Source organism: Scomber japonicus, chromosome 9, assembly GCF_027409825.1.
Source record: "Scomber japonicus isolate fScoJap1 chromosome 9, fScoJap1.pri, whole genome shotgun sequence".
In the NCBI taxonomy this organism is placed as follows: Eukaryota; Metazoa; Chordata; class Actinopteri; order Scombriformes; family Scombridae; genus Scomber; species Scomber japonicus.
In genome coordinates, this window is record NC_070586.1 from 26810803 (window position 1) to 26826335 (window position 15533).

The 15533-nt window shown below is 43.0% G+C and overlaps 1 protein-coding gene across 1 annotated transcript in view; it reads left to right on the forward strand.

Moving 5' to 3' along the window:
- Window positions 1-14854, forward strand: part of bin3 (bridging integrator 3) — a 35590-nt gene extending 20736 nt beyond the window's left edge. The window contains exons 6-9 of the mRNA XM_053325880.1: window positions 2524-2564; window positions 9569-9710; window positions 10768-10902; window positions 13251-14854. Of these exons, the coding sequence (XP_053181855.1) occupies window positions 2524-2564; window positions 9569-9710; window positions 10768-10902; window positions 13251-13397 (465 nt within the window). The 3' untranslated portion in view covers window positions 13398-14854. The remainder of the gene's footprint in view (window positions 1-2523; window positions 2565-9568; window positions 9711-10767; window positions 10903-13250) is intronic.
- The last annotated feature ends 679 nt before the right edge of the window (window positions 14855-15533 follow it).

Genomic DNA, 15533 nt, shown 5'->3' on the forward strand with positions numbered 1-15533 from the left:
GGCTTGGTCGAGTGCCCAGGAGAGCACTCCTGCCAGTTTGACTGTTTTCAGGGGTAGAGTAACTTTTACATTCTTCAGATTTCATAGGATATCTTTTTTTTTTTTTTTTTCTCCACTGTATTTCAAAATCGGAACTGAAGGAATTTTGTCACCACATAAATGATGGTGCAATGGGTCCCTTCGATCCAGCTCTTTTCTACGGCATTTGAAGACCATATTTTGGCCATCTATCTACTTATTTTCGTCCCTGTTTTCCTCATAGCTCTTTTTCACTGGATCCCGCTTGAACTTGCACAGCATTTCTGAGTATTCCCATCATCCCAGTCATCTCTCATTTGAATGCAATGTTGTATTTGCACATGTCTCCAGTAGTAGAAGAAGGGAAATCTGGTCTTCATAGTGAAAAGTCCTGGACTCATTTCCTGGCTCTGAACAGTGCAGCTTTCCTGTTGAGCACTGACCGGGATGTGTTTGACAGTGATTCAGCCAGGCACTTTGATCCCAGTACAGTTTCTCACTTGTGGAGGACAACAGTCACCAACTGTATTGACGTGGTTGTATTTTTTTTTTAACACACTTTCATCCAGAGTGGATTTTGACAGTTAGGTCACACCTGATTTTCTCTGCACTTCTTTCAGTCTGACTAAATAAAAATCCGAACAACATTCAGTTCCAGGTTTGGGGCTGGGCTGTGTTTCCTTTTGTAAAGTGGCTAAAAGTGAGCTAAAGGCAAAATAGTGATTGTGAGCACTTTTTGGTCAGTCTGCTGTGTGAAATATCACCTCAGGTTTGCTAGGTGTTTTAAAATCCAGCACAGCTCACTGCAACACTGCTCCAGCTTCTTCCCTTCAAGCTGACTGTTGATTCTGACGGCACCAACAGCAAACCCTATTGCTCCAGCAAAACAGACACAAAAGCATCCACCCTTTGCTCTTCTTCGTGTTGAGACGAGATGTTCCGCCGCAGGGCCCGCAAGTGAGAGAGCCAGCAGATAAAACGTGCAGCGATAATGAAGGCAGCAGTGGCCCAGGTCTGTGTGTTTATTTCTGGGGCTGAGGAGGGCGCACAGCCCCGCCGGCACACTGCTGCCGAAGCTGAGCCCCAGTGTAGATGGCGGCAGCGCAGTAGAGGATGCTCCGTTTGGAGGGATATTGATTTCCTCTGCGATCTGTGTGTATTTTTGGGAGGCCTGTGTGCCGGGATGGCCTCTGCCCCGTGACTCACTGATGGAGACTGCTGCTTTAGCGCCGGCCTCAGGCTCTGCTGGGCCTCCAAGGAATAGCTCTGCCCCCCCCCTCTCTGTGGGAAGGGGCAGAGGGTAGAGGGCACCAGCATGCTTAAGCAAATCTGCCGCTGTTGTTCTCCTTCCTCGCTGCATGCTCTCACCTTAGAAGCAGCAGCGCAGCTCAAGTCGGGGAGGGGGTGGGGGGGGGGGGCTTGTGGGGATGGTGTGAATATGTAAAACAAAGAAAATGTGAATTCCCATGTACTTATTTGTTATTGGTTCTCTGTTTTCCCTCAAACCACAATCAACATTTTGTACTTGGAAATGTGCCTGTGTGAAGCAGCGAGCGTTGCTGTATGTTGTCATAGATGGTCAGGGGCATTTTTTTTTGCAAAGCACAGCTGCGATCTCACTTCCTCGTTGTTAGATTGTGTGATTGACTGTCCTTCCAATAGCGAGTGAACATATGATTAGCGGAGTTGCTCGCTGTTTCCATGCAGCTGTCACTTCACATCTCGCCGCTTTAAAATTCCCTTTCGCTGTTCTTTGCGTTGCGCTCATCGCTCGGCTCGTTCGCCTAGTTGACTTAGCGCTCTGTCACGCTCTGAGATCTAGTAGCAACCAGTCATTTTGAATCTGCAATGTAAATGACGCTGGAAACTTTATTAATTGTTTGCCAACTTCTGTCGATGAGACTTAGTGCCGGGGCTGGAGGCCTTGAGATGAGATGTTCGTTTACTTCCATTTAACACCCCCCTTCCCCTCCTTTTCCCCTCCCCTGTCGGTTCTGGCAACCAGAAGGAGAATGCAGGAAAATATAAACTGTTATTGTTAAAATGTTTGTTTGCAAAGAACTTTCATCTTGTAAGGCAGCCCACCCTCCACAGGATTTGAAATCAGTTGGGCTTTGCTTTCATGTCCGTCCCCTGACAGTTCCATCCTTTTGTATCACAAGCTCAATGAATATTCAGGGGTTTCTCCTCGGGGCTTGTGTACAATAAAAGAGTCAACGTCACGAAAGTTTCTTTGCAAGCCCCCTCCCCACTCTCGCTCTCTCTCTCTCCCCTCCTCACCCCCCCCCCCCCCTTTTTTTTTCTTGAGTGCTCTGTTTGAAATACACACAATAATTGATGTTTGTGCAGCGACATTACTTTGCTGCTAATGAGCGAGAGATGTAGAAGCTATTTAGTCTTGATGTAACTCAATTTTACAATGAATAACCATTTGTAATGGCACTTCCCTTGATATAGACATGTTTTTTTTGTTCTTTATTTTAACTGTTGTTCATTTTGTTACAGGTCAACCAGATCCAGAAGACCGTTATTGACCCTCTGAAAAAGTAAGTGCACCATCTTGCTTGTCTTTCTATCTATGCCAGATCAGGGTCAAATTGTTGTTGCCGATAAGTTTGAATTCGTGTTGATTAGCAGAGAGCCAGAGTTTGACTTTAGATGCATTATAAAATTACAGTTAAGGCCATTTAGTTAAGTTTTTGTGGCTTAATTTTCCCAATGTGATATATCCATATGACACTCCGGGCAGATTAAGTTCAGTGCCCCATAACATTTTTATTATTTGACCTGGCTTTGCTCTTCATACTGGTGGGGTGGAAAGTACAGCTGTAGTGTAGAACCACAGGAAGGCCTGCAGTGTAGTAATACAGATTGTAAAAATGAACAAGGGAGTGAGCAGTGCTGCTGTGGTGGAAGTGTGTCTGGAAGAAAGTTTATTTGCTTCTCATTCCTAATACTCGCCCCCATTTGAGCAGGCAGTGAGTGCTATTCCATTCCTTCATCCTCCTTTTTTTCAAATACACACACACACACACACACACACACACACAGTACACACGCACATGCAAAGCAGAGGTACTAAAGGGAGTGGTTGGACGATCCCACCCGTCTTCCGGAGCGCTTGTTAAGGCTTTGCTTCCTGCTCCTGGCTCCTCCCAGGAGATTAAACATATGCTGTGTAAGAGAGCGTGTGCATATGATTCTATTGCAAGTTTGTAATGAACTTTCTCCTCCATAAGCCTGTTAGTTCAATTTTTAAGAAAGAACCAATGTGAAGAGATTCCTCTGTGAGACATGAATAGGTTGGGTCTGTGCGTGTGTGTGTATGTGTTTGTGTGTTAAGCCCTTTCTTTCTCATGTGCTCTGGTGGCAGAGCAATGACAGGATGGAATGGTTCTAATTTCCTCTTCCTGGTGGGCGGCAGGCGGACGTGTGGGCAGGCTCAGAATATGGCAAAGGGCCCAGCTTCCTGGGCCCAGAGCCGTGGATTGGTTGTGGAGGAGAACTGTCTCAGGACAGTGCACACTTTCACACAAACATACCATAAAGGCCATAAAGTTAGGCATTTACATGATGTTCTTAAATGACTTTTGAAGCCACGCTAAACTGACCTCTTCATTAACTTTTTCCCTCCATAAAAACACAGCACTATTAGTTATTAGTTTATCAAAGTGTCTTCTATAGAAAAGTGAGACACAAAAGCTACAATACTTTAAAGCTTCCATTAAGATTCCATTAGTCCTTCGCTAATGAATATTTTTCATTGTTTACTTGGTCTCTAAATACTCTATTGGTGATCTTGTGTCATCATGAAGAGAATTAGAGAAGAGTTGAAAAGGAGAACGTTAATGTTAATGGAAGACCTTGAATGGGCTGTGAGTGTATGTACAAGGATGTATGTGTGTTCGGTACGTGTTTGTGTCCATGTGTGATCGCCATTTAAATTTTTGGCATGCAGCCTTAATACTTAGTGTGGTAAAATGTAGAGTCAACAAATGAAAAAGAAGCACCCCCCCCCCCCTCCACTCCCCCTGTCACTGTCTTTTCTCTCTCATGCTCAGACGTGAATTTCATCCACTCAGCAGGGTCACTGAATGACATCACAGTGTTTATGTGAGGGGAGGGGAGTGCGTGGGCATTGAGGCATTTGTGTTATCTGGGCTTCCTAACCTAGCCCTTTCTGCTCCGTTGCTCTTTTGGGTGAGACAGAAGTCAAGCCTGTTTTGACACCTCTGCCCCGGGTTCAGCTATGACTGGACAAGCCACCTCCACCAGTCTCAATCAGAGGAAGACTCCACTCCTGGAGCTGTCTGTGTGGCCTAGAGCCAATAGGACTATTTGGACTTAGCTGTGGGGCCAATGCTGTTTTTTAGGGGATGCAGGGATTTGAATGTGTGTTGTTTTTGGATTCAGTCTTGTGTACTCAGCATGCTCATTATGAAGTCATCTTGGTTGTTTTTAATCTTACCTGGTGTGTCATGGATCCAGACTATGTGTGATGTTGGCTGAGTTTTTCAACAAGGCAAGTTCTAGCAGATCAACCCCCCCCCCCTCTTACCTAACAATGAAGCATTCCTGTCTGACTGGAGAGTAGTTAGCCCAGCTAACTTGATAGCAGTTTAGGATACTGTCATGAAGATGTTGGCACAGCACTTTGTCATTTCTCTCCAGGAGGTCTGAAGCATCTTGGTTAGTATAGTTTGTCAATGGAGCAGATGTTGCAGTGGAAGATTGATGAGAGAGCTGGCTCAATGGGGTTTAACCTTAAGCCTAGCTTGGATGCTGGCTTGCTAGCTTATTTGTACGCAGTGAACAATATTTCAAAGGGAACACCTCTTATCTTGGAATTTGAGGTGATACTGTGACATCTAAATTGAAAAAAAATTGTTTTAATCTAAAATATTCGTCAGACTAAAATATTCATCACATCCTACTACATGAACGCCCGTGCGCCTTTCCCTCCAGGTGTCTAGTCTTGACTTTCCGACCCCTGCCTTAGGTAAGCTAACATTGGTAAAAACAAAAAGAAAAGTCTCCGGAGATTGTAAGGAGTGGAAAGCCGTTCACAGACTGAGAATATGAAACAATCGTACTCTTGGACTTCAAAGAAAATTAGAGATATGCCACTTTCTGCAAAAGCCAAAGAAATAAACACCAGCCACATGGTGTCAGTGGCTACAGAAGAGGCACCTAGTATGAGAGGAGCTTTGTAACTGAACTTCAGAAGTTGCTGGATCGAGAGCTGCTGGCGTTTCACTGCATCTTGCACCATGAAGCACTGTGCGCTCAAACATTTTCCTGAATATATGGAGCTGATGAACCTTGTTATTCCTGCTACATAACAAAGTCCGGTGGTGGTCCAGGGGAGAGGTGTTAAAACGGTTTGCTGCTTGTCTGGAACATGTGTAAACCCTCGTAGAAAGCAATGGCCTCACCTATCCTGAACTGGAAGATCCCAATTGGCCAGAAAAGTTGCATGGTGGATATGACAAGTCACCTAAACACGCTGAAAAAAAGTCTCCAGAGAAAGGGAAGCACAGCCCTGCAGATGCTGCAAGATATTTTGGCGTTTGAGTGTAAGATGACAGCATTCACCAGAGATGTTCAGAGAGGCATGCTCTCTCACTTCCCCTCCCTGAGAGAGTTCAAAGAAGAACATAATCACATAAATTGTATTTACAGCGTGCGGTCATCATAATGCAAACTGCATTTGGGGAAAGATTCAGAAAGGAAAAAAACACATGATCCTTCCCTGTCACACCCCTGGACATGGACTCATCCCTGCTGAACATGTCCACATTCACAGGAGTAAGTCAACCCGATCTTGAAATTGAACTGATCGACGTAAATGATAAAGACGTATGGGTGTCCAAGTTCAAACACTTCACAGCTGATCTCGAAGATGTCAAACTCTCAGGAGCACAAATGGAGCGATATTGAAAACCTCCCCAGACCTGACAAACTTGTTTGAAACATGGAATCCCATTCCCGACACTTAATTGAACATGAAGAAGTATGCATTTGGAGTCTTGTCCATCTTTGGATCAACATACTTATAAGAGCAGGTTTTCTCAGGCATGAATTACATAAAATCCAAATATTGCTCACACCTCGCAGATGACAGCCTGCATCCTGTGTGAAGATCAAAGTCACATCTTATAGCCCTGATATAGAGGAAAATCTGCAGTGATGATCAGAAACAGAAATCACATTAAACAGCTGAGAACGCTATCCTTTAATAGGCTATTATTTTGCAAAAAATATTTATTTTAGGCCCTGAGCTGATGTAATTATGTTTTATGCTCAAGCACGATGATTAATTGCTATACCTGGTTGACGGAAAAAACAGAAGAGAATGACAACATACTGAAATGGACTTGAGTCAAAACTAATGACAATCTAGCCCATTTTTTTATGTTTATGCTATTAGGCTGCAATTATATATTTTTTTATTTATTTCAAAGTGGGCTACTTTTTATTTTATTATGTTTTCACAAATATGGGAAGGACTCAAATAGGCCTGCATATAGTTCAGTTTATTACAAAGTAGGCCTTCACATGACTGGATTTGTTTTCTACTCTTCATATGAGTTAAGTGTTTTTTTTATTATAGTTCTATAATTTCATAAATGCAATATAATCTATAGTTTTTGTATAGTACAACTATATATAAATGTTTATAGGCTGTGTAATCTCTATTTTAAGGGTTAAATATGTTTTGCGGCTCTAGGCAAATTTTATTTGGTGGGAGTGGTCAAAAATGGCTTTTTTGATAGTCAAGGTTGCAGACCCTTGGTTGTTCTTGAGGAGTGATGACGAGATACTTGCAGTGTGGAGCCTGGAGCAAGAAGAGGCAACGCAGATTCTTCAGTGCATCACGTAGCTGCCTACGTCCCCACTGTATCACCATATAGCACATAATATATGCACAAGCACATTAGACTACCGTACGAGACAGCTCTGGTTCAACCTTAAACCCCGCAGCAGGCATCACATAACTGAGGTATTGTGCTAATTGGGTTATCGGCACAGCCCTAACGTCACACACACGAGTTCCCATAGCCCACTACTCTTAAACCATTTATCCAGCAGGTGGTATTTATTTCACATCGAACAAAAACTGCCACGTGATATAACCTTGTCTGACACTCTAAAGTCTTCATCTCAGAATGTGACGCATTGGAGGTGGTAATTTGCACACAAACAATTCCCTTTCCCATATTTTTTATGGTTCACTGTGTCTTTTTTGCAGTAGTGAGTTATGTGATGGTGATAGTCAAGAGCCAGCCTTCTAGACTGAGGGTGTCTAGACCAGACTTGGGCTTGGCTGACGGGTCAGACTGGCCTGTCTGTGGATTGGCAGCTGCTCATAAACATACTCTCTGGGCCAGATGCTATTTCCATCCAGTCAGTTCACCACACCCTGACCTGTCACATGGACAGTGGTGTGCCCTTGGCCCCCGTGCAGCCCTCAGCCAGCGTAAGGCCTCATCCAGACAGGACTGACCACAAATGCAGACCTAACCGGCTGACCGGTAGTTCTCCAGCCAAGGCCCGGACATCGAGGGAAATGTCCAGTGCCTGGACAGTTGTTGAGCAAATTATCATTGCAAGGCATCTATAGTCACCTTCAACCAGAGCTACTGCTTCACATTGTCACGTGGGAGCCTTTGACACAGCTGAGTCACTGTAACTTCTGGACACAGAGAGCCCTGATTTAAACAATAAGACATCAGCATCCAGCATGGAAAAGACAGGAATGGGTTAACAAGCAATTGGCTTTCTGTCTAGCACTTCCTCTTCCCTCAGCGCTAGGAGAGCAGTGGCCCTGAAGTCTCTCAGTGTGCTGAAGCATACTAGTTGCTGGCAGCGTTGTCCCACTTAAGAGCGCAAACAGCAGGCCATCACAGTGTGTCATGAGGAAATTGCGCCGTGCTGTCAGGTTATGTGCGCCCATGAGAATGCAATCAGCCTTTGTGTCGTTTGAAAGCTGGTTTGCTGCTGCGTTGTCATCAGCCAATAGGATCATGCTGGAGAGCAGTCATGCCTTGAGGGCAGTTACATAATCACTTGGCGCTTCAAGTATGTGTACACTGGAGCAGATAGTAGACTTGAGGATCGACATCCACCCCTGCCATAAACTGGGCCAAAGTGGTATTTTATAAATAGCGGTAGAGCGTGGGCCGTGGGGCTGGGCTGAGCTGAGCTGAGCTCCGTGATGTCACTCAAACACTACAAGACCACTCCTTGCTTCCTGTCGGAAACAATCCCTGCTTGTCTGAGTCTCAGTTCATGTCACTTACCCCCCCCACCCCCACCCCCCGCCCTCTGTGAAGGTACACAGGCAGAGATGTTGGTAATCTAGGATTTCACAATCAATCCACAGGTTCTTGGTGGTTCCCTCATATGCCTGACAGAGCAGGGCAAGGGTTGGCATGAAGTGGAACGTAAATCATGAAGCCCACACATTCTGTGGCTAATAACACTATGGGCAGAGGCACACATAATAACCTATTGTAGTAGTGTGCCTACACAGTTGATGAAATGCTTTAAATGAGTCATTCAAAAAAGCTATATCTCACTCTTCATTACGATGGTTTTTATTACTGACTCACATGTAGCAGACACCTGTGCGAATAATTTTGTGGCCTGTTTTGATATTAGAAAGACCAAAGTGTTGTGTTTAATGGCCCTCTGGCTTAGTTTGCTTTGCTATGAATTTGTTGATGACTGCTGGGATTTCAATAACTCATACTGATGCTGCCCTCTTTCTTTTCCTTCATACTCACACACATTATTAGTAGTATGTGCTTTGCCTTTTAGAATAGCAGAAAATAAACCTACCTCAGTTTAAAGAAATACTGTTTAGCCTTTACAGCATGCTGAGTATTAAATACATTAGGAGTCTAATCATGTAGTTTAGATACTACGTATCATCCATGCATGTTAAATTTTATTTCATAATTCATTAAATCTTCTCATAAGGTTGGATATTTACTGTATACAGTATTCCTGCTTCCCATTATAAGCAGCCACAAAACCAGTGCAACAAGTCCCAGGATGAAGCTCAGACTCCTGTTGCTAAGTTACAGATGAGTGTTTTCCTATTTTTAGTGCAGAAGACTAGGATTCTCGATGCAAGAATATATTTTCATTTGGAATATGATAATTGTCACAAAATGAATTGTTTCATGCCATTTTGAACTATAGTAATTAGATAATAGATTAGAGGAAGCTTAATGCAGAGCTGTCCTCTGGGGTTTGAGAGTACCTCTACAATAAGATGTTGAGAAGAGGGGTTTTATTCATTCATAATGACTTTCATTAAGATGGGATGCAATACAGAATGCTTCTCTGCATATTTTATAGAGCTAGGCGAGCTGCTTAATAATTTCAGTAACTTAATTTTTTTCCATTTGAAAACTGTGGTGTGAATGTATGAGTATTTTTTTTGTTTGTCTGCATGCATGCTTTTGTGTCTTATGTTCATCGTTCTATGTAGTGAGTCAAAGGTGTCAACAAAGGTTGTCTTTGTGCTGCTTTGTTTTAGGTACAGTGGCGTCTTCCCCAGCCTCAACATGGCGGTGAAACGTCGGGAACAGGCGCTGCAGGACTACAAACGTTTGCAATCCAAAGTGGAGAAGTATGAAGAGAAAGAAAAGACCGGGCCCGTTATGGTCAAACTCCATCAGGTACTGCGAGTTTAAAGCATGTGTTGGTGCACGTGTCGGTCCACTCGAATGCTCCCCCTATCTGCAGGGGAGCAGAGTTCACTTGCTCTTACATGTTGCACATATTGTGAATAGAGCGCAATAAGTGGAAAAAGACACAAATGCTGACTGGATATGAACAAAAATAGTTGAGCACATGCATACTGTACATGTGCGCTCCTTCACCCACGCAAGCTACCAGGCTCTCAAGTAGTGCCTTTTCAAAAAGGCATACTGCACATCTACAGGCACGTAATTGAGAATTGTAGACACACACATAAACACTCACACACACACATACACACACACCGTGAGGCCACTACAGAAGTGCACACATTCACAGATAGCGCTGCAGTGTTGCCTATTCTATTGCCTCTAACACATCCTCACATGGCGAACCACCCACACACATTGAGAAAAGCACTGTCAGGGGAACAAAGCCTTGAAGAGGCCCCTACATCCTTGCCCTTTGCGTCCCAGTGCACTTAAAGGAATGATCCTAACAAACACTAGTATGCCATTTCAACCGGCATGTGTAAAGAAATCTGAGGTGATGAGACCGCTCCATAATGCAGCAGATAAACAATATGTTGTAGTTTCAATATAACAACTCCCCCCTTCCCCTTAATAAAAATTCTCACCCTCTTATATTCATTGTGCATTCCATAACTCCATGCCTACAGTAGACTACCCACTAATACATTCACACACAGATCAGTGGTGCTGGAGTCCACTCACAGCCAAGTCTGCCCACATTACCCACTCCTCCTCACTGCGGTCGTGATTACAGCCTTTTTTTTTTTTGCACTGTTTCTCCGTGGGAATTAGGCAAATATCTTTCTGAACAAATAAGAAAAAGGACACTAATTATATCTGAAATTCTTAAAATTCACAAATTTCTCTTTCACCCTGTATTGGTTTTTGTAGAGGAATTAGAAATTGAAACGACATGAGGGGATGTCATGTAAAGTTAGAGCTGATAGTGAACGCTGGTGACCTGTTCTTTTGTATTCTCTCTCTCTCTTCTCCACGCCCCCAGGCTAGAGAGGAGCTCAGGCCGGTCAGGGAGGACTTCGAGGCCAAGAACAAGCAGCTGCTGGACGAAATGCCCAAGTTCTACCACAGCCGCATCGACTACTTTCAGCCCAGCTTTGAGGCTCTCATTCGGGCGCAGGTCAGTGACTCCCCCTGGAGACGCACTGCACAATGAGACACTCACGCATGCATGCACAGCTCACACCCACCCCACAGTGTGCAGTTACGCCCTCTGAGCGCAAGTTAAACAGTGGATAAAGTGTCTGATGGAAGGGAGTGTATAATCCTGGCAGTCTGTCTCCCTCCACGCAGTCCTAATGTGATTAACCCCAAGTGACGGCCCACACTACTGTGTTTAGCCTAGGAAGGCCTCATCTGTCTGGCTCCACTGCAAGCTCTGCAAGTCATCCTCTAACCTGAAGCTTCTCTTAAAGCAGCTGGACGTCTCGAGTTAGCGTCACCATGTCCCCCTCCCCCACTCCAGACCTGCCTGGCCATGTCATTTCCCCTTTGGGATAGTCCCTGGCACACTCCTAATGAGTAAATTAGATTATCCTAGATCTAATGACAATTATGGACTTCTATGATGTACTTTGAACTTGCAGTAAAATTAGTAAACAGTAGATTAAATATAGCCAACATTAAATGAGTGCTCAGTCCACAAATCAAAGCTCAGGTTTTTAAAATGAAAGATCACATAAATGACATTTTTACCTTTTACCTGGCTTGATGTGGTTTAACAGTGCTTATTAGTCACATTTTGGGTTTCTTTTGTTTTTTTCAGTGTAGTTTACCTTTTATTCATGTATCTCACGCACATGAATGAGCTTGTACACATTTACACACAAACACAGCCACACGTGGGTGGTCAGTGGACCAGTGGACCTCATCCCCAGCCTCACTGCATATGCTTGGTTTCATCCTCCACTCCCTTCTCTCCCAGCCGCTGTTGCTGCTCAGCTCCCAGCGGCAGCAGGAGAGGCACAAAGGCTGCCTTTGTTGTGAGCCTGCAGCTTCACTACCACGAGTCCCGTCCAGCGACTGTCAGTGGGACACTCGGCCTGACCTGTCCACCTGTACAGATGTTGATGAATTGAGACATTGTGTTGATTTTTTTTTTTTTTTCCTCTCAGTTTAGCATTCACTGCTGTGTGTGTGTTCATTTAAGAAGCACTTGAGATTACTTTCTTTGTCCTTTTTTTCTGTTGATTCACACAGTATTTAAAGACTTGCTGTGTAAGGCACAACTTAAATTATTCATTATTTTGAGGTCAAATAAGTCAGTGTAACATCTCTGCATAAATATTAAGCAGCTGGGACTGTGGTGTGTCAAACTGCCCAGACAGAGGTCATGTAAAGTAAAGCTCTGGTTTACCCAATGGCTCCTTTTTGTGTAGTAGGTGGTCACAGTTGTGTTGTGGCTGCGTTTATCCCTCGTGGTGACTCGACTAATTGTAATAGTAGAGTATCATTGCTAGAGAGGGAACCCAGACACTGATCTGGTGTACATTATCATCACTGGTCATATGGACATTTCCGATGGCCCTTTCAACAAGCCACTTTTGGGAAGAAAAAAATATCCGCTTTACCCCCACAAACAGCAGTAACCCAATACTTACTGCCCACTCATGTGGTTTAGGTGGCAGATATCGGTATAAACATACAAATGTCTTTCAGACTGAGCACTTTAAAAGGTTTGTTGTTTAGGTGGTTTAGAAAACTTGACTTTTTTTTCTTTTTGGCCGACAATGACACATTTAGATAATTTATTTCTATATAAAATGCACAAATCTTTATTTCCAATTTGATCTAGCTGATGCTGACCTTTTAGCCCATCAGCGAGTATTTCCTCCTCCAGTTATCTCAGTTGGTCTTGCTGTTTCGGCCTACAGTAGGACACGTGCAAACGCAGATAAGCCAACGATGCCCCCTTAAGAGCATGGTATCGTATGCATGGCTGCATGAATAAATATTGAGAGTGTGTGTGTGGGTTTCAAGGGGTTGTATTTCCCAGTACTTTCTTTCTCTGCCTACTCTTCTGGAGTCTTGTAATGTGATTAAAGTCTATTAATCATCAAAGCAACTCTCTAGGGAGCCTGACTCATGAACTAAAGGGAAGAAGCAGGGGTGGGAAGTGTCAAGAAAGCTTTCAGTGAACACTCTCTATCTCTTGTTCAGATTGGGAGAGAAAAGCAGGGTCACTACCCACAGAAGTCATGGGTTTTGGGGCTTTGTCGGAGTTGTTTGATATCTGCGGGTTCCCTCTTCTCCTCTTGAATCACTTCTCATTAGCGGGGTTGAAGAGAGCAGCTTCAGACTTGTGTAAGTAAAAGTGAGGTTAGATTGTGCGAGGAGAAGAGTTTGGATATCATTTTCTGGAGAGGCGTCTAAAAGAAAGGTTTGTGGATTCACCTGTCCACTCTATCAGAGGACAGACAGGACTTTTCCCTGCAATGACACTTTTTTTTCCTCTTTCCTCTTCCCCAGGTGGTGTATTTCACCGAAATGTACAAGATCTTCAGCGAGTTAACAGATCAGATCGACCAGGCAGGGTTGACTGATGAGCAGAGGGAGAGGGAGACCGAGGCCAAGCTCAGCGAGTTGCGTGCTCTGTCCATTGTTGCCGACGACTGAGGGAGGAAAGCCGTAAACCGGGAAGGGCTCCTTTCATGCCTCTCTGAATGGATTGCACTCTTTTCAGGCTCCTCCAAACGCTTCAAACGAACAGCATTGGCCTTAACCTGATTATCAGTTTGTTTCCTAGCGGCCTCATCATCAATCCCCATTCCTCATGCACTACAATCCCATGTTTTATTCTCTCTGCAAAGACTCTCTGCAGCTGAAATGCCACATGAACTAAGCCATCAGCCAAGTGCAACATAATAAGCCAATATGTTGGGTTTTTTTTCTCTTTTTCTTTTTTTTTTTTCTGTAAAGGAATCAAATATTTCTCTTTAGAACTGATTAACAGGGTCACACTTCTTGGTTTCAGAGACGTTTATAAGCATTTGTTTCTAGAGTAGGAAATGAGCAAAGAAAATGTTTCTGTTAGTCACGTCTGCTGTGTTAACAACAGTCTGTGAAACATAATTTTTATTATACAACTTTGAAATTACAAACACTACAGACTGAATGTTACGTAATGTACTGTAGGTTGTCTGCACGAACATGTACAGTTATCAGTAATATAAGCTCTGTGCCATGTTGTGAGGGCTTTTTTTATTGAGGTTTACAGGCCGATCTTAATAATGTCACCTGTGTTTAATGTGCCTACACTGTCCTTAATGTGGATGTAACATGAAAACTACCGTGTGAGTGACATTGTGCCTGAGCAGCGGTGTTGAAAGGTCTACCACTCGGGCTGCAGAGAAAACAAGCAGGTTATTGAAGTGGCAATTGCTGTCCAAAACAAAGGCTGGTGCTCCCTCTAGTGGAAAACTTTGATCATGACACCCAAATTTTCTCTCATTCAAACCATCCATCCTTTGTTCTATTGTTGGTGGCTCCATTTGTCTTTTAGCTAAGAACTTCACACATTGTTGGCACTGTTTGGAAAGTCTTATCTGTGTACGTGCCACACCAGGGTTAGAAGCCTAATTGGCTCTCTTTCATTTCGGACCAAATCATACTGTTATTGCACTCCTTAGTTTCCACCTTCTTTTTTATCAGGTACTGCCTCATTACAGTATGATGAACATGCTCTGGTTAATGTAGTAAGATGGTAAACATGAGTGCTCTTATGTCTGAGGTGTCATACCAAGAAGCTGACTATTTATCTATGGCAATCATGTTTTTATTTGTTATTCAAGCAAATGCTTAGTCGATTGTCTAGCTTTGTGTACTGCAATATGCAGACTGTTTGAATTACGTGTAAGTAACTATTCATGAAGGTGTTTTTCTAAATGATTAATGGTTTGTTTTTTTAAGCTGTACTAGTGATTGATTTTTAACACAAGTGAGTGAATAATTTAACATTAGAGTGGGTTTTATTTAGGTATTTAAACGTATCAGTACAACAATCAAATGTTTTCAACTGTCATCTAGATGTATAATCAATCATGAAATAAATCATCTGATATACTAACAACCAACTACAACTGCCTTGTTAATTACTGTTTTATTGGGGCCTTGATGAGCAGTTTTAGTCTCAACATCTGCAAACAAAGTGATTGCATGTGATTTGGTAGGTATCTTTTAAAAAAAAAAAAAAAAATCTATCTTTTTATAGACAGCAATGAATTTTATAAATGGGCTTAAATGCCATAACACTTTACCTGCCATAAAAATCTAGCGACAAAACGAGGGGAGAATATGTAGAATTGAATCACACAAAACAGTTAACGGCAGCTAATCTTTATTTTCTGTTAAGCTTTACTGGAATTAGTCAGTAGCGTCCTTTCAAGAAATCTCACTAGAAGAAGTATTTACAGATCACAGTTTCTTCAAAAATTTTATCCCAGTTGAAACCCTCATTAGTTTTAATGGTTCCAGTTGAAGGATTATGCTGGTATGTTGGTCTACGAAAACCATTAAGACCCAATTAGAAAAAAATGCATAACCAACAAGCTTAAAAATAAAGAAGCTTCATGAATACTTGGAGTGATACGAGGACCCGTCAACAGTAAAATAGACCTACAGTTAATGCATGAGCAACAATGTCCCGAGTACATATCTTTAACAGTGTCCCTTAAAAAAAAACTCCTTTTACAAGAAAGGATCTTAAATTAAATTCCTAAGTTTCTGCAGCTTGATTCCTAATAACTTCTGTGA